General features: G+C 33.6%; 4 protein-coding genes across 5 annotated transcripts; 3 read left to right on the forward strand and 1 right to left on the reverse strand.

Moving 5' to 3' along the window:
- The first annotated feature begins 237 nt into the window (after positions 1 to 237).
- On the forward strand, positions 238 to 2,457 carry LOC129876393 (60S ribosomal protein L23a-like). 2 transcript variants are annotated; one of them, XM_055951825.1, is made up of 3 exons: positions 238 to 333; positions 1,472 to 1,832; positions 2,233 to 2,457. In XM_055951825.1, the coding sequence occupies exons 1-3, from the start codon at positions 318 to 320 to the stop codon at positions 2,315 to 2,317; spliced, it is 462 nt and encodes a 153-aa protein (XP_055807800.1). In that variant the 5' UTR covers positions 238 to 317; the 3' UTR covers positions 2,318 to 2,457. The 2 variants fall into 2 exon arrangements, with proteins under 2 accessions (XP_055807800.1, XP_055807799.1); XM_055951824.1 differs by having other exon boundaries at positions 241 to 333; positions 1,469 to 1,832.
- Positions 2,458 to 9,167: 6,710 nt separating this feature from the next.
- On the forward strand, positions 9,168 to 12,216 carry LOC129876200 (uncharacterized). Its single transcript, XM_055951558.1, has 2 exons — positions 9,168 to 9,934; positions 11,939 to 12,216. Exons 1-2 carry the CDS (start codon positions 9,285 to 9,287, stop codon positions 11,943 to 11,945), a joined length of 657 nt encoding a protein of 218 aa, XP_055807533.1. The 5' UTR covers positions 9,168 to 9,284; the 3' UTR covers positions 11,946 to 12,216.
- Positions 12,217 to 12,426: 210 nt separating this feature from the next.
- LOC129876201 (organelle RRM domain-containing protein 2, mitochondrial) lies at positions 12,427 to 16,016 on the reverse strand. The gene is made up of 3 exons (XM_055951559.1): positions 15,781 to 16,016; positions 13,098 to 13,166; positions 12,427 to 12,994 (listed from the first exon to the last, which is right to left on the reverse strand). The coding sequence occupies exons 1-3, from the start codon at positions 15,887 to 15,889 to the stop codon at positions 12,756 to 12,758; spliced, it is 417 nt and encodes a 138-aa protein (XP_055807534.1). The 5' UTR covers positions 15,890 to 16,016; the 3' UTR covers positions 12,427 to 12,755.
- Positions 16,017 to 16,500: 484 nt separating this feature from the next.
- Positions 16,501 to 17,593, forward strand: LOC129876277 (probable acetyltransferase NATA1-like). The gene has a single exon (XM_055951662.1). It carries the CDS (start codon positions 16,707 to 16,709, stop codon positions 17,409 to 17,411), a length of 705 nt encoding a protein of 234 aa, XP_055807637.1. The 5' UTR covers positions 16,501 to 16,706; the 3' UTR covers positions 17,412 to 17,593.
- The last annotated feature ends 541 nt before the right edge of the window (positions 17,594 to 18,134 follow it).

Consider the following 18,134-nt stretch of genomic DNA (forward strand, 5'->3'; position numbering starts at 1 on the left):
AGTAGTTTTCATGAAATGTGAAGTTTTTCATGTTTATGTGAAAAATTACTATTTTCGATATCCAAATTTCATGTCAAAAAAAAGTGTCAATTTCACTCACGACCAAGTTGGCCCTTGTTCAAATTTTAAACTTTTTTTCAGTCAATTCGAGTCACTAAAAGCCCATATCTTATAAACCTCAAAGGAGCGGCCCAATTTGCTGGGCTCTGCATGCCAAGCCCTAATATAAATCCTCATCGTCTTCTGTGAAAAAACCCTAAGCAGCACATCGGAGAGCTTATCTGAGTTTTGCATTGTAGGATTTCGAACTGTCTCTAATGGCTCCAGCTAAAGGTACATGTTTGAATCTACTAATTTTCTCATTTGATTTCTAATTTTGACCCCAATTAGATATACATTTAAGTTTGTGTTCAGTAATAAGCTTTATATTTTGTTTTAAGCTTGAAAAAAGTACTATTGTTTTATGGCAGAATATTCTAGTAGTTAGATTTCATTGTTGAGTTTCAGAATGATGTAGTTGGTCGTAAGTGTTAACATATTTGTTGAATGTACGGCTCATTTTATTTGGAGATTTGTTGCATCCCCTTGAAGTTAAGGGAGTCATAATTGAATAAGTTGATTTATTTTTATCGTTTTTGAGCTGAGTGTATATCGTAAACAACCTCTTCACCATTTTCAGTAAAAGTTAAGGTCTGCATACATTCTATCCTTCGTGTTGTTGTTGTTTGAATCATAAGTGATAAGAGGAGGTAGTTACAGTTAGAAATTTTTGCAGCATTTTGGATTATATAGGATTTTTTTTTTTGAGATAATGGCGGTGGTTGTCTATGCTAGTTTGTTTGATAAATGCATAGCCTTTAGGCAAAGGGAATGTTGGGTAATGTGTGCTGTTGAAGAATTAAAATTGATTTGCTATATAATAAGAAACTATCAATGAACTTCCTATGTTACCTACCACTCATGGTCGCCTATGCAAGTGATATACGAGGTAGTTGCAGTTAGAACCAATCAAGTTTTGGGCAGATGGGGATGGGATAATTACTATGAGGGTTAGGGCATATGCTTAGAGCTGAGTGGTTGCAATTATTCATGTTTGCTGGAAAGGCGTTTCTATGTGCGTTGGGACATATGCTTAGAGCTACAATTATTCATGTTCAGATAGTTAGAGCTAGCTGGAATGGCGAATGGCTTGGTGCTTAAATTGATAACCATGAGGTTTAACGGTTAATCACAATGATGTGAATTTTTAGGTTTGATTGTAAAATCAGGTGTTAGATTTGTATCTTTTACTGGTGCTATTTTCTACCTGGAATCTTGTGATGCAACAGAAACAGAGGTGATGTGAGTTATTGAAGTATCAAAATTGATTTGCATTAGAAAATAAAATCAAGAAACTTCTGTTGCATGCATTCTTGCTAGTAGAGATACTGATCTGTTAATTAATCTGGACTTGGAATTGCCAATGCAGCAGATGTAGCTAAAAAAGGTGACCCCAAAGCCCAAGCCGTCAAGGCTGCCAAGGCTGTGAAATCGGGATCAACCTTTAAGAAGACGTCAAAAAAGATACGAACAAAAGTTACATTTCATCGACCTAAGACATTGAAGAAGGACAGAAATCCCAAGTATCCCAGGATTAGTGCACCTGGAAGGAACAGACTTGATCAGTACCAGATTCTTAAATGTCCTCTCACCACTGAGTCTGCAATGAAGAAAATTGAGGACAATAATACACTTGTATTTATTGTTGATATTCATGCTGACAAAAAGAAGATTAAGGATGCGGTGAAGAAAATGTATGACATCCAGATAAAGAAAGTCAATACGTTGATCAGGTAAACCACTTTCTTCTTGCTCTATGTTTTATGTTTTTTGTTTGGTTAATAGGCACTTTAGTTGTTCTCTACTTCTCTTGGCCTCGATTTCTTTTAATAGAGAAAGGTAGCTGCACATCTCTTTTTCGTACACCATTACTGATGTTCTCCTCATAAGGTTATCGATGCCTGTCCAACAATCTCAAAAGCCTCTCATCTTTTAAGCTTAGTTTTGTGGTAATATGTGCATTAAGGAATTTGTCTCATTATTCTGCATCTTTTAAAACTACGTCAAGAAGATCGACATATGTAGAGAGTTTGCATTAACATTGTCATATCTGCAAATATTAAATATATTTCCTAGTATTATGCTGTTTCTTATTGTTCAACCATAGCTTATCTGTTTGTAATCCTGGTTCAGGCCTGACGGAACAAAGAAGGCCTACGTGAGGTTGACACCAGACTATGATGCTTTGGATGTGGCAAACAAAATTGGAATTATCTAAACACGTTAAATGGTTTGTGTTTTCTGAGTATGAGAATTTAGAATTTCTGAACTGAATCGCCCAAATATTATTCAATTTTGACAGTTGAATTACAAAATGATGTACTGTTCCATATAAAAATTTCAAACTTGTATTATTTACTTTAGGTCTACTTTGTGCTTTTATCTGTCTAGTATCTTTTCTAAGGTCCCTTGTCAATTTAGCTCTTGGAATGTCCAAGTCTAACTCTCTTTTGGGACCAAGGAACAAATATATATTTTGAATTCACAGTATATAATACTGGTATTTGTTTGACTCTTCTAAAGCCCAGACAAACCTATTACCAAATTCTAGTTAGTATTACACGAGAAAATACATAATTATCCCCTTAAAGTAAGACCTGTTTTTGAAAAAAACACGAACTTTGCTGGGGTTTTAATACCCCTTTAAACAATTTTAAAGTGTTATAAATATCCCACTTTTCAGCCATTCTCAATTGCAAGAAAAAAGTGTACTCATCCATCACTTACTAATTGCCATGTGTCACATTTGTTTAATTTTTAATATTTGTTTTCATTTTGTTTTTTTCTTATTTTATTAAGTAACTGTTTTTACTCTTTTTTTCTTTAGATTTTTTCTCTCTTTCTTTTTCAATTTCCATTACTCCAACCCTATAACCTCCATCATCGTCTTTGTAATAACATCACCTCCACTATTTATATCGCCAAATCAAAAATTAAAATTAATAAAATTACTATCAAATTTTAAATTGAAAATTAATAATCATCTCCAATCTATTATTTCCTTTCCAACAGTATTACAATAATGATGCAACAGAACTTCATTATGATGAAGGTAATGGAGTTTTATAATATTCTCTAACTAATTGACTAATCACAATAAATCGAAATTTCTTAATTGCCATGCGAAAGAGGTTCACAATTTATTTATTTTGAATAAATAGAGGATAAAAGAGGAAAAGAGAACAAAGAGAAGTAAGAAGACAAGGAAATAAAATGACAAAAACTGATTGAAGTAAATGGGTCTTCTCAATCGAAGAAGCTAAAGAAAGTATACTTTACCTAAATCACATACTGAAAAGACTCAATTACGATGTATCCCTCATTTTTATGAAATTACGCGATTTCTCTTTTTTTTTTCAAATTTCCGATACATTACTTGCTGAGCTGATACATCAGTTTTGGGGTGTAAAACAATTAATGTTGTTAGGTTATTTATGGAAAGTAACGTAATTCAAGTTATGATTGATTGTTTCAATCAATTACCATGCTAATTAAGACAAAGAATTCTTTAAAAAAGAAACAGAGCTTGACTATGAAAGAAAACTCAAAAACAGAGCATATCAATGGATGTCTTGTTGAAGCACGAGAGCTGCCTATAATTGACTTTTTGGAGCAAACGAGAATGTTATTTGGTGCTTGGAACTGCAAAAATAGGGAAATAGCAGCTTATACAAAACATACTTTGGGTAGGAAATTCGAAGATATCCTAGTATCAAACACAATGAAGTGTTCGAGAATGAAGGTACACACCAGTTATTTTTTTTAAGTAGTTATCTACTTGATACATAGTTGCTTTGATACATAGCTATAAGATACATCAGTTCTGTATTTCCTGTTATCAGTATTACCTTATACATCATTTCTGTATTTGATACATCATTGCTGATACATATCTGTGATAATTATTTAATGCAGGTTCTTGCTTCATCAGAATATCTTTACTCTGTTTATGAGTCAGGTATAAGATACATTGTGTGTCTTGAAAGGAAAACGTGCAATCGTGGCAGGTTTCAACTAGACGAGATACCATGTCTACACACAATTGCAGTGTTGAAGAGCAAGAACATTACAAACATGCACCCATACTGTTCTGATTACTACAAGCCAGAGGCGTTGCCAAATACTTATGAATTTCCAATGGTTTCAATGCCAGAAAGAAAGATTGTTCTGTTCCCAAAGAAATTTTGGAAGAATTCGTCTTGCCACCAAGATACAAAAGGATGCCAGAAAGACCAAAGAAAGGAAGAAAAAAGTACTCTAGTGAGAAGATAAGAACGAACACAAATTCTTGTAGTCGTTGTGGCCATGAAGGCCACAACAGAAAGACTTGTAATTTCAATCCCAAAGAGAAATGATGTTTTGTTATGTCAGGATAAATTCTATTTGGATCATTTACTTACATCTACATAGTTTTTTTTTACATTGTGGGTTGTATTTGATACATATATCAATTAATCAGAATAGTAATTGAATATCAATAATTGATACACGGATGATTGGTAATTATATTCATTGTAAGTTACTTGGTATTGATAGTAATTTCGAATTTGATACATAAGAATAGTGGATATATAAACATTCGACGTATTAAGGTTGATACTTTAAAGGTTGTTGTATTAGTTTGTCAACTGGATTGTGGTTGATACATAACATGTTGTATTGTTATAGGTTGTAGATGAATCAGAAGTTGTAAAGATTGATGCATGAGATTCTGATACATAAATGTAGATGTATCAAAATCATTAAATCTTGATACATTACAATCTGATACATAAACAATATGTATCAGAAGCTGTAAAGATTGATGCATGAGATTCTGGTACATAAATGTAGATGTATCAGAATCATTAAATCTTGATACATACAATCTGATACATTAACAATATGTATCAGAAGTTGTAAAGATTGATGCACGAGATTCTGATACATAAATGTAGATGTATCAGAATCATTAAATCTTGATACATTACAATTTGATACATAAACAATATGTATCAGAAGCTGTAAATATTGATGCATGAGATTCTGATACATAAATGTAGATGTATCATAATCATTAAATCTTGATACATTACAATCTGATACATGAAGTAGATGTATCGCAAGCATTCAAATTTGATAAATCAAAATATGATACATAAATATTAGAAAAACTTAAAAGTTTGCTAAATTGTTGAATAGCCAAAAAAATATTTACTATTGATACAAAAACATAATTGTACATTCTACTACTATAAAAATTTTAAAAAAACTACTCGATGTCCATCGATTCTCCTTGACTAGGAGGTATGAAATCTCTCTTAGGTTTTTTTAGATCATCGATGTCGCTAACATAACCATCCTTGGCCTTCCGACATTACAGACATGCACCTATACTGTGCAATTCCTCTCTGTTTTTTTGCTCGACCTCAAGAAGTAAGAAGGCATTTGATGATTTGCCCTTGAAAATTGCACTGGGGCATATCTAGATAGTGACCAAATATGGTTTGTCGAAATAATTGTATAGCTTCATCACTTATTGATGATTTCAAATCATCAATAAAATTAGACATATATGCAGTGCCGAATCTTAGGGAGTGTGAGGGAATTTTCTTGATGACTTACTTCATTCCCTGCATTGACATGAAAACTGATTAAATACAACTTAATTTTTGTGTTTAAACATGATGTATCATAAGCATTATATCTTGATACATGAGATTCTGATACATAAACAAGATGTATCAGGAGCATTAACGTTTGATACATGAAAATCCGATAAAAAAAATGATGTATCAAAAAAAAAGATAAGAATCTGATACATAGAGTAGATGTATCAGGAATCAGTAAAACTTTAGAAAAATGACATTTAAAAAAATTATATGAACAGGATGTATCAGATTTTCATGTAAGCTTGATACATGAGAATCTGATATATAAATAATATGTATCAGAAGCAGTAAATCCTGATATATGAGCATTTGATACAAAAAGACGATATATCAGAAAATAGATAAGAATCTGATACATAAAGTATATGTATCAGAAATCAGTAAAACTTTATAAAATGACATTTAAAAAAAATATAAACAGGATGTATCATATTCTCATGTAAGCTTGATACATACGAATCTGATACATAAAATTATATGTATCAGGAGTAGTAAATCTTCATAAAAAATCACATTAAAAAAACTTATAGAAACTCATACCTTTGGGAGATTAGGGCGTGTTGAAACCCCTTCAATCTTCTTGTCGGCTTCTTTGGGTGAATGTTGAACTTGAGATTTCGACTTCAATTTCTCACGGAGCTTATCTATCACTGATGGATCGTTACGATGTTTGGATCTAACCTCGTCCAGTGAATCAAGATTTTCTTGATTTTTGTTCAACAGAGTGAGACCAACACTAAAAGATGGAGTGGATTCCATGTGTATCAGTGAACAATGTGAGAAAAAAAAATTATAGAAAAAAACAGAGGAAATCGAAGAAGGTGAGAATGAAGTGAGATACCATTAAAGAAAAAACTTGAATATACCTTACTTAGATTCTTGAAATTGAGTAATAGATGGACTGAAATTGAAAACAAGAAACTGCCATCAAGGAGGCTAAAGAATAGGCGTGAATTTAGGTAACTGATATAAGGTAAAAGTGATGTATCAGTGAAAGAGTGAGAGAATTAAAAAAATAGGGATTTTTGATATTTTTCCAACTAGTTGGGAGTATTAGTAAATATGATAATATAACATGTGTAAATAGGTAATTTTTCCATAAAGAAAAGGTAATTGGGTTTTTAATATTGGGTGAAGAAGATAATGGAAAAGAAAGAATAAATAAAAGAAAAAAAAAAGAAAATAGTATATCTAATTAAATAAATGTTGAAAAAAATATTTATTTACTTTTTGGCTTAGCTCACCCGTCATTGAAGAGTGAAATACACTTTACATGCCATGTAGGCTCTTAATGAGATAATAAATCAATTTTAAATAAGAATAAGGGATAATAAAACCTCCACAAAGTTCGAGTATCTTCTAAAAAACAAGTATTACTTTAGGGGAGTAACTATGTATTTTCTCATTACAAAATAAAATCTTAAGAAAAATCTCTGAAATTATGTCTTAAATTTTAACTATCATCACTTCGCGGTGTCAACGAGAAGGTTTGGTCGGTTATTTTTAAAATTATACCGTCTTATTTTTTGGGGGGTATTTTATAATGTATAACCAAAATTAGATTTTTTAAAATCATTTCCATCATATCAGTTTCTCTTCGATATCGGTATGGTTCGATTTGATTTTGATTTTTTTTATTTTTAAAATATCACCTCAAAATATACTATTATTAAAATATTTTCTTCACAAGTATGTTCGAAATACTTTAATTCTTCACCAAGAATCTAAAACTTTGTTGGCGTATTGTTTGATCTTAAACATTTAATAGGAGTGCTTACATAAATTTTGCCGTATTGTTTGATGGAGTCTCTATTATAGTATTTTTTAATTTTAAATCTAATAAATTAAAAGATAATTAAAGAGTAAAAATCCAAAGTCCTTCAGTCACCAGATGCCTAGGACCTAGGTTATATTTATATTTTGAAAAATGTTATAGAATATATTTATATATTAAATTTATTATATTGTTAATATATAAATATATTTACATACACGTAAGGTTATTCGGTTCAGTTCAATTTTTTTTGATTTTTTTATAAATTAAATAGATCATCCCAATTATTCGGGACGGTTATACAGTTAAATAAAAGTCCACATTTTTATTAAAAAAATCATATAAATCGATTCGATACGATTAGATTCGGTCGGTTCAGTCGATTTTTCATATTATTTTGACACCTCTACTTCTCGCAATGTATGCTTTATGAGTGAAATAATTTGCTCAATTTTCAACATTACAATTATTTTTCTAAATTCAAGTAAATGCCCAAATTACACTCCGAATTCAATTCAAAAATACCTATTAAGACCTCAAAAGTATATAAAAACTATTTTAAAAAAAGGCGTAATACATATTTTGATCTCCATATTCTATTTAGACACTTGAACTAAGATATGTTTCAATTTGAACACCTCAACTCTTATTAAAATGTTTCAATTAGATTATTTTTTGGAACCCGTAAGAGAACCCTCTGCCTCCCAACCACACAACCATGCCTTTGCGGGCTTCAATTAGATACTTTCGGCTCAAATTTTGATTATTTTCTTACGTGTTTTCACTTGTCTATTATGTAGTTAAGTTAACTAAATAAAATATGTTATTTTCTTTAAACATGTTCGTCTCAATAAGTCTTAAAACCCCAAACATTTTCTACTTGAGATTATGCATATAATTAAGGAGATGTCATATTATTAACTTAACCATCCAATAGAATAATGAAAAATAAGTAATTAAATTTTTAAAATTTAAATAAGAATTATCTAATTGAAATAATTTATTGCTTAAAAATGAAGATGTTCAATTTTTTTTTGTTTTTCATCTAGTGTTCGGAGCTCGCATCAGAGTCCTGACTAAATCTGGATTGCACACTGAAGTATCCATTTGAGGGTGTCGCTTTCAATAAATTTTTTCTTCATATCCAAGACTCGAACTTGAGAATTTTAATTAAAATTAAAGCTGTCTCACCACTGCACTAGTACAATGTAAATTAGTAAGATGTTCAATTGAAATAGAGCTTAATTGGAGTGTCTAAGAGCCCGTTTGGATGGGCTTTAAGTTGGTCTTTGACCAACTTAAAACCCCTTTTTAGCTTTTGGACGTATTTTTCTAATACTAACTTTAAGGCATAAAGTTCTTAAAGTCAGTTAAAAATGAAAAGTTAGGATTCTAACTTTTTTTTCTATGTGCTCATTTTCTTTGACCATATAAATTACTTTTATATCCCTTATATTTTAACTAAATTCTCAAACTATTTTTTTTATTCTTTTAATCCTAAAATTCACATTATTTTCCTCATTTAATCACTTTTATCCAAACACTCAGCTTATTTATAAAAATAACTTTTAGCACTTCAAAATTCTAAAAGCACTTTATACATAAAAATTGTTTTTTTTAAGCCCATCAAACACGCTCTAAATAACGTTTATCCATTTTAAACCCCAAAAGATATTTTTCAGCCTATTCTCTGGTCTACAAAAACCTCAAAACCCCAAAACCATTTCCTAAAACCCTTCAATTTCAATCCAATCTCCGCCATGAATTCCAATTCCACCACCCCAAATTTCGACAACCTTCTTCTCCAATCGTTAATGGGCAGACTCCATATCCGTCCTCCTCCTTCTCCTCTTCTTCCTTCATCAAACCCACCATTTCTTTCTCCACAATCACTCGAAGACCTTCTCTTCAACAACCTCCCTTCCGATGATGACGACGACGAAGAAGATCAAGACTATAATACCAATGGATCTTCTTCGAAGTCCCAGCTTTCCAGAGAAGAATCCCGTCTTGAAAAACAGATAATCAGAACAATACTTACTGGAAAGATTGATTCATTGAAACCCAATTCGGGTCAGGCTGTTACGATTGGTGAACATCATATATGTGTCGGGTTTCATGAAGACCCAGGTACGGATTATCGGGTTTGGGAATGGCATGGACATATTATGTTGTTTGATGAGGAAAATGGGTATACACCGGAGTATATTTATGGGAATTACTTTGAAAGAGTTAGTGTTAAGTTGACGAAGAAGAAGAAGAAAGAGGAGGCAGAGGAGGAGAAGGAAGAAGAGGATGTTGAGAAAGAGGAGAAGGTGGGGAATTTGGGGTTGAAAGAGTTGATTGAATCGGGTGAATCTAATAGTGAGGGCCGGATTCTTCGTCGGAATATGAATGCTGGTTCTCCAAGGTTTGTAGAATAACACTTTTCAGTCTTCTCAATATTGTAGCATCTGATGCTCAATTTGTATACATCTGGAATTGTTGAAGTACTTTTAGCATAGAAATGGTAGTCTGAAGAATAACCTTTAGCAATCCCAAAAGAAAATGGTAGTCCGAAAAATGCTCTTTTTCTCTGTCATTTGGATGCTTTTTTTCTGTATTGAGTATTGGAACTAAATGAATCCAAGTAGAGCTGAATAGATATAACGGATTCATATAGATGACCCCACTAGTTTGGCATTGAGAAGATTTTGTTGTGTCGAAAAATGTTTTGGTTATGGAGTCTAATGAATACAAGCTGCTTTTGAATTAGTTCTTCTTTGAAGCTTGAAAATTTACCAAAGTAGTTGTACTTCCTCCTCCTTTTGTTGCAGTTTTAGGATCTTGCTAATTAATGAAGAACATATATTAGGAGTTCTCATTTCAAGGATAAGATATGCTCTTAGCAGATTTGGAATAGTTTCTGTCTAAAGTATATGGATAGTTGTACTTGGATTTCTTTTGTACCTAATTGAGACTCCCTTTCATTAATTCCAGTGTCAACCTCCAAATCCTTTGCAATAAATTTCATTGTTGCTTACTCAATAGAGTTGTTATCGAGAATGAGACTGCCAACTGACCAAATAATTGCATTCGGTGCATCGAGATTGATATTTTTTCCAGTAACTTGATATAAATGTGAACATGTAGTCAGATAGGAATTGCATGCATTTTTTGAGAGTGGAAAGTTAATGTGCTTGGAAACCAAGAGGTCTGTGGGAAACACACTGAATGGTCATGTAATGCTTCTCTTGGATCTTAGTAGATTAGATTATATAGATGAAAATAAACAAGTTTCTTGAAAAAAGCTTTACATTGTAATGCCGGTTGACCACTATTGTATTGCTGCACCATAAAAGAGGGTAAAACTTAGTATTACGTGCATTTTCTCGAAGGAGATGAAGTAGGGGGAAGGCTATTAGCGTATTGCAGAAGCAACTTCATATATATATAAATATATGTTTGTTTGGTTGCATGTAAAAGTTAGCCTCGGTATATTGGGGTTGTTTTATGGTCCCATAATGTGGTTGTTAAATTAGCAGGAGTGGGCTGGGATTTGGAAGGTAAATTTTAATTTTTCTATGCTGTACAGCAAGTACTATGTCATATTAAGATGCTCAGCTACCTTTCTAGCGATAGTATGATAATTATATGGATTGCTTCAGCCAGAAACCAAATTATGATCTCTGCCCGCTGATCCCCCAAAAAAGGATCTCTGCCTGATCCATGTCAATGGAATATATAACATTGTGCTCTTAGAAATGGAATTAATAGGCTTCTGAATAGCAGTGTGTACACTATATCTAGTTTATTTTTCTTGTTCCTACCCTCATATGCAACGTCTTCCAATTTTGGGTTGTTGAATCTCCTCCTACAATACAAAAATGTGCCTATTGAGACAACAATTTTTTTGTAAGCCGAGACAAGGATGATACAAGACACAATATTGTTACCAAAAAGCATAAACCTATGGAGCACATCTCCTTCTACCGTGAATTTTTATAAGTCAACAATATTGAGCAAGTACCTTGGCAAGTCATAGTAAGACCAGTACCTTTATTGTGGGGCTAGTTCACTCAGTAAGGCTTCTAGTTCTCGTCATGCTAAAGTATTACACCTGATCTATTCATAAGAGCATCTGATGCACAATGTTGGAACTCTATAATAAGATTGCTTGAAAGCCTCCCTGGTCATGGTTGGATTGATTATTTTCAGTCTTCCCCGCATTTTGTGGCATCTATATCTCCGCCTTATCAAGCTTGTTGAGGACTATGTTTACTGCTGCTTGTCTTTCGCCATTCCTGCAGTATTCATTCGTATGCAATGTTTTTCTTCTTTGGTGTTTTGCAACTAGAACATAGTGTCCAACTATGGAACTTCCCTCATCTTTTTTCTATTTGTTTTGATTTAATTTCCTTGCCATGATTGACAGGGTCTAGCTGACAGGCCGGTGAAATTGCTCCTGTATAACGAAGAGGCACTTGAGGTGCTCTGCACATTTCCCCTTGGCTGAATGGAGATTTTTTAACCTTCCCATCTTCAATCTATTTGGCATTTGAGTGAATGGCATACCAAGTAGTTTGGAAAGTTAGGAGAACACAGGCTTCTATAGAAAGATTAGGAGCTCAACGGAGAGCAGCATGGAGTTGAGTACTTTTCTGTGTTTGATCACAGATTATTAGATGTTCAATTTCTAAATGTTGATTGTCACTGAACATCTTTTTTCTGGGTGTGTTGAGTAATAGATTTGTTAATGACTTGTCTCTGAACTAGTTTGAGTATGTTGTAACTATTGATAATACTTTTATTGAGAAATTGAAATCCGTGTGAATCACACTCGAAACAAATTGTTTGACACTATTGCGGTCCTATAACACCACCAACATACCTAGTATAATCCCACAAATGAAGTCTAAAAAGTAAGAACTGAGGTATAGATAGAAAAGTTTGTTCCGATAGACCCTCAACAATTGTGGCCTTATGTTTGACAACAAAACTATTGGGTTCTTGAATACTTAAAAGTGTTTACTATAACTCAAAACAATCCTCCTAAATAGTTAGTCAGAGGATCCAGAATCCTTAAATATTTGGCAGAGAAAGGGTTCCACCTCGAACAACATGTTCTTAGTACAGTACAATATCCTTCAACAAAAATGTTATATTGCTATCAAATATTTCAGTCGAGTCATTGGCCAATATATGTGATATTGCAATCGAATATTTCATTAAGATGCACCAGTCTCTGATCATCATCGACCAGTCCAACCAACGGTCTTATTTGTTGTAATCCCAAAATTCAGTGGATCTTGTGGAGGTGGCGGTGGAGGTCTAGGCATATTTGGCTTCGCAGGGTCAACGAAAATTACCCAGCCATCCAAGAACTTGGCATTCATTCCTTCGCGAGCCTTTTCTGCTTCTTCTATTGTTTCATAAGCAACAAATCCGAATCCCTTTGATCTCCCAGTTGCTCTATCAGTAATTACTTTTGCTGTACATCAACACATAGCAAAAACAAATTGGTGACTGTTTATCACAGATAAATCGGAATCTAGCAAATAGAGGAAGATGAGAAGGAAATATTTTAGTGTTACCTTCAGTAAGATTTCCAAAATTTTCAAATGCCTTTTTAAGGTTTTCATCACTAGTGTATCTTGAAAGCCCTGCACCATGACGTATCAAAGGGAAAGAACCATAAGAAGAAAGAGTTTAGGCTAAAAATGGGACTAATATTTTTCCACTTTCTTTTAGCACTTGTATGGGGGAGTTTTGCCCCACGCCAATAAATTATGCTTTATCAAAAAGATTTTCCAATTTCTCTTCTTCCGATTTTCCTTTACAATTATTTATCACAGATGAATTGCAAAAAAACATATTTCATTATAGGCAGATGCCATTGTCCACAGCAACACATCTGGAGCATCTTTGTTAGTGCTGAAAGGCATCACTACAAATTTTCTATACAAGATTTGGCAGATTGAGGCTGCTGAAAGCACCTTTTACTAGATCGGAAAGCAAAAGTAAGAAGCAAGCAAAGCCAAGTTAGAAAGAAACACACTCAGAAATGTTTGAGATGGTAACTAGAGTTTCTCCAAACGGTCGGGGACTTTTATTTCTCTTTTTCCGCTTTTCGGATGAACCAAAACAGCTAAACAACTTCAGACTGCAATCTTAATACCAGATTGAAATGAAACGGGAACTCCAAAGGTACACCTCACTTGTACCTTGGATTTCGTCCTTGTTTTCTTCTGAAGCAGGTACACAAAATTATCATAATACACTGAAGTACTCTCCTTTTACAAGGTAGAAATAACTTCTATTTTGTGTTCCAGATTAGACAAAAATAAGTCTGACATGCATGAAAATTTTGGGCCAAGTGGAAAGGTAAGAGGTGGTCAAAACAGCTTTAACTATCAACTTACATAAGCCGGACCTGGGCATTTTCTCACAATATGAAGTCAATGATTCAGGCCATCAATTCAAAAGACCATTCAACCACAACAATGGTGTACTTCCATAACATTTTCTAACAGATATCATCCTCTAATAACAAGTAGACTAGACATCGTGTCTATAAAAGGTTAAGCATTTAATTATACAGATCCAAGCACCGGGGAGACATTCACACAAGATAGACTGGAGAACCAACTCAAGCAATCAAACTTATAATGCTTCAGAAATCTGCAATATTGACAGAGCATATATGTCTATAAGGATGAGATTTAGAAGGAAAAAATAGACCTAGAGAACCTCTAATTTTTCCTTAAGGATAAATTATTTAGTATTAGAATGAAATGGTCCAAAATGGATATAGAGGATTGATATAACAACCATAACCATTTTGAAGTCAAGGCATAGTTGATGATTCATTGACATCCATAAAACGAAGTTTCCGAATTTGTACCACCATTTGGTAATTAGATTTTATAAATGATGAGGATATAGAGTAAGAGGTAAAATCACAGTTGTGAGCATACTTTGTTGGTACTTACCGGGTAAATTAGACCTCCTAGATTACTAATAACGACCCCACCATGCTCGAAGACCACCAAAGAAATTAAGAAATTGTTTTGTATATCTTGCAGTTCATAATTTCTTCATCCCAACTAGTCATAGAAGTCAAATGTTCTCATTTGTGCACCTAACTTGAAAGTATAACCTTTGGATCTGATAACTTTGATCTAACCCAACTTACTGTACTAATACTTTCACCCAAACTAGAAACTAGTAATCACCAGAACTCCAGCTCCTATTCGTCAAAACACGAAACAATTTAACACGAGAAAGGATACAAGAACACCAAAAATGCTACTCTCTCTATTTCAATTTATTTGTCTGTTTTTGACTTGGCAAAACTTTTGAATCTTGTGGTCTTAAATTTAAAATGTGTAGAGTGTACCAAAACGCCTTTAATCTTGTGGTCTACAACATGTTATATGGAAAGTTAGAATTAAAGAGTTGACAAAAAAACCGAGAGATTCTATTTGAAAATGGACTAAAAACAAAAGTAACACAAGCAAATTGAAACAACTGGGGCCTTATTAATTTAGAGACTTTATCAATAGTATACGTGGACCTCTCAAAGGTATATGTCGACATTAGTCTCGCTGGTTCAGGCAGTAAGGCCCTAGGTAAGCTCGGGTTAGCCTGTTAGGGTGAATGCAGGTCGTGGATGTAGCTTTTCTACTGAAGCGTCTTAGTTCGTAGCTGCCGAAGTGTGGCATTAAGGTGAGGAGCGCGCTAGCTAGGTGGAATCTTCTTTTGGAACTACTTCTTTTCTGAACTGCAGTGTCAAGACAAGTTCACAATAGTGGCTATGCGTGAACTAGTTTGTTCAGGCAGTAACAGGCTTGCTAAAGCTAATAACGGAATACGGAACTTAGCTTCTCACTGACTATATCAGAAGTGAAACCCTCAACTTCAAATACAATGCGAGCTGGAACAGGGTTGCCTTAGGATGGAGTGTAAATAATAGCAGGCATCAAAAGATGTTATAGATATATCAGAATTAGCTCAAGGAAAACTTCCAAAAACTCAAACTTTATATCCTTATTTACTCTTATAGAGTGTCGGACTAAATAACTAAATTTTGTAAAATGCAAATACAAGAGATAATTGATACCATTCATTTAATAACTATCACGAGAACATAACAAAAAGAACTAAAAATCCAAAATTAATATTTCTAATAAATCTCAAAAATTTCAAGCCATGATGAACATATATGACCAATAAAACCACAAAGTGTTCATAAGATTTGTATGTTGATGCACATACCGCTGACAAAAAGCTTTGGACTTGTGAGTGTTGAATTCAAACGAATTGAAGAAAACTGTGATTGAAGAATCGTTGAAGATCCACTGAAAATGCGACGAAATAATGCCATTTTAACAACAAAGTAACGATGAACTGATTGTATTTCTCTGGATTTTATTAGGACCAATTCCCCTCTGCAAGGGTTTAGGGTTTTATGATAGAAATGAATGGTGAATTGTAAGACCTACGGGGTCAATTAGGTATTTTGACAAACTAAAGGACCCACCTTGATAAATAAATAACCTATTCTTTAGATCGAAGGTTCGCGTACTGAGTTCTCTCTCTCCTCCCAACCTTTTTTATCTTTTCATTTTTTTCCCCTCTTTATTTCACAAATTACATTTTTTTCCTTCTACTCTTCAAACAAAATCTACATACTACAATAACCTTCATTACTTTACTTTAGTATTACTCCTTCCTATACAAGATAAGTATCACTTTAATAAAAATTACGTCCAATGAATCAGTGAATTTATTTATAAGTTAGTTATAAATTATTTTTAAGTGTTTGATTAGTTAATTTAAAATTATTTTATGTTTAAAATAAATAACAATTTATAAGTTAAAAACAACTCAAAAATAATTATCACACACTCAAAAAAAATAACACTCTTTTGATTTCCATCTTACAAAAATATTTTTCACAACTTTGTTAAATAAAATAGGAGTTGTCATTTTGCTGAACAAAATAAGGGCTAGAGTCTACACTTGTTTGGTCTCTTTTTTCTTTTTCTTTTTTTCCCTCTTCCTCTCCCTCCGATTTCTAGGTATTTTAGTACACTTTAATCTCTATAAAGAAGTCCAATGCCACGGCAACAACACTTAACCCCATTCACCTAAAGTTTAGCTCAGCAAAGACTTCTCTCCTTTCAACTTCACTGAGAAAAATGGCTGCAGCCGCACCTCCACCGCCGCCGTCGTCTCCACCCGCCGTCATCTCTGAGGACTTGCTTCCGACTGGATACAATGTCTTTTCCCGAATTCGCCTTGCCACCATCCTCGACGTACCCCATGTCCACAAACTCATTCACCAGATGGCCGTCTTTGAGCGACTCACTCATCTCTTTTCCGCCACGGAATCTTCACTTTCCGCTACTCTCTTCCCTGAAAACTCCCCACCTCCGTTCACCTCCTTCACCGTTTTCCTTCTCGAAGTTTCCCAAAACCCTTTTCCTCTTATTGACCAAAGCTACCCAAATTTCAGCCCCATACATAAAAGGGTAAATCTGGATCTCCCGATTAACGACCCGGAAGCTGAGACGTTCAGATCGTGTGGAAATGATGTTGTGATTGCTGGGTTTGTGTTGTTTTTTCCTAATTATTCGAGCTTCTTGGCGAAACCTGGGTTTTATATCGAGGATATATTTGTGAGGGAATGTTACAGGAGGAAAGGTTTTGGAAAGATGTTGTTGTCAGCTGTGGCTGCTCAGGCGGCGAAAATGGGGTATGGGAGAGTGGAATGGGTTGTTCTAGATTGGAATGTGAATGCGATCAAGTTTTATGAAGAAATGGGTGCTCAAATTATGCAGGAATGGAGGGTTTGTAGGTTGACTGGTGACGCCCTTCAAGCCTTTGCCAATATCAACATTTGAGTTTAATTGTCTTCAATACTCCACTGTTATCTGTGGATGTAAGTGTTAACAGTAGCAATTAAATAAAGAATTTCATGTGTTTTTTGGTATTTGATCTTTTGTTCTTCATTTTCCTTTCCGTCCTTGGTTTCAGCTTGTGATTACGTGTTTGGAATGATATAGAATTTTGTGGTTAAATCCTAGTTAGTTTTAATTCTGACTGATTAGGAAGGATTATTTCTAGCATAAAGTTTCTATCTTTACATGCTTTATTTGAGCCGAAGATGTATTGGAAACAACCTCTACCTTGTCAAGGCAGGAGTAAAGCGGCATACTTCCCCACCCTTATATTATTGTTATAGTTTCTGCCTTTGGACCAATCCAAAGGAACCAGCACATTGGAAAGAACTTCAAAACAAGTCCATAGGCTTACTTCGAAGTAGGAACTCCTACTTTTAACTCAAATCGAGGCCGAGCAACTTCAAGTGAATGGATACCCGAGATAGAATGAGAAAAATTGAATTTGATTAATTCAACTTATAAGACTTAGAAACAATTAGAAAATTACAAAAACAAAATGATTCAGTTTGAACAATAAAGGGTGATTAATCAAGTCTGACAACGAATTTTCCAAGAAGCTCTAGGAATTCTAAATAGTTGTTTGAACAAGTTATATTTACGTACCAGTAGTGTCAATATTTGCATGTTGGTTACGATGAAAGAATTACTTAGTAGTCTTATTTT

Source organism: Solanum dulcamara, chromosome 12, assembly GCF_947179165.1.
Source record: "Solanum dulcamara chromosome 12, daSolDulc1.2, whole genome shotgun sequence".
Classification (NCBI taxonomy): Eukaryota; Viridiplantae; Streptophyta; class Magnoliopsida; order Solanales; family Solanaceae; genus Solanum; species Solanum dulcamara.

Coding starts and splice junctions, on each gene's coding strand:
- LOC129876201 (XM_055951559.1), bottom strand. CDS start 15,889: ATGGCATTATTTCGTCGCATTTTCAGTGGATCTTCAACGATTCTTCAA. Junction 13,167..15,780: donor TCCAAAGCTTTTTGTCAGCG/GTATGTGCATCA, acceptor GTCATGGTGCAG/GGCTTTCAAGATACACTAGT. Junction 12,995..13,097: donor TTTTGGAAATCTTACTGAAG/GTAACACTAAAA, acceptor GTTGATGTACAG/CAAAAGTAATTACTGATAGA.
- LOC129876200 (XM_055951558.1), top strand. CDS start 9,285: ATGAATTCCAATTCCACCACCCCAAATTTCGACAACCTTCTTCTCCAA.
- LOC129876277 (XM_055951662.1), top strand. CDS start 16,707: ATGGCTGCAGCCGCACCTCCACCGCCGCCGTCGTCTCCACCCGCCGTC.
- LOC129876393 (XM_055951824.1), top strand. Junction 1,833..2,232: donor AAAGTCAATACGTTGATCAG/GTAAACCACTTT, acceptor ATCCTGGTTCAG/GCCTGACGGAACAAAGAAGG.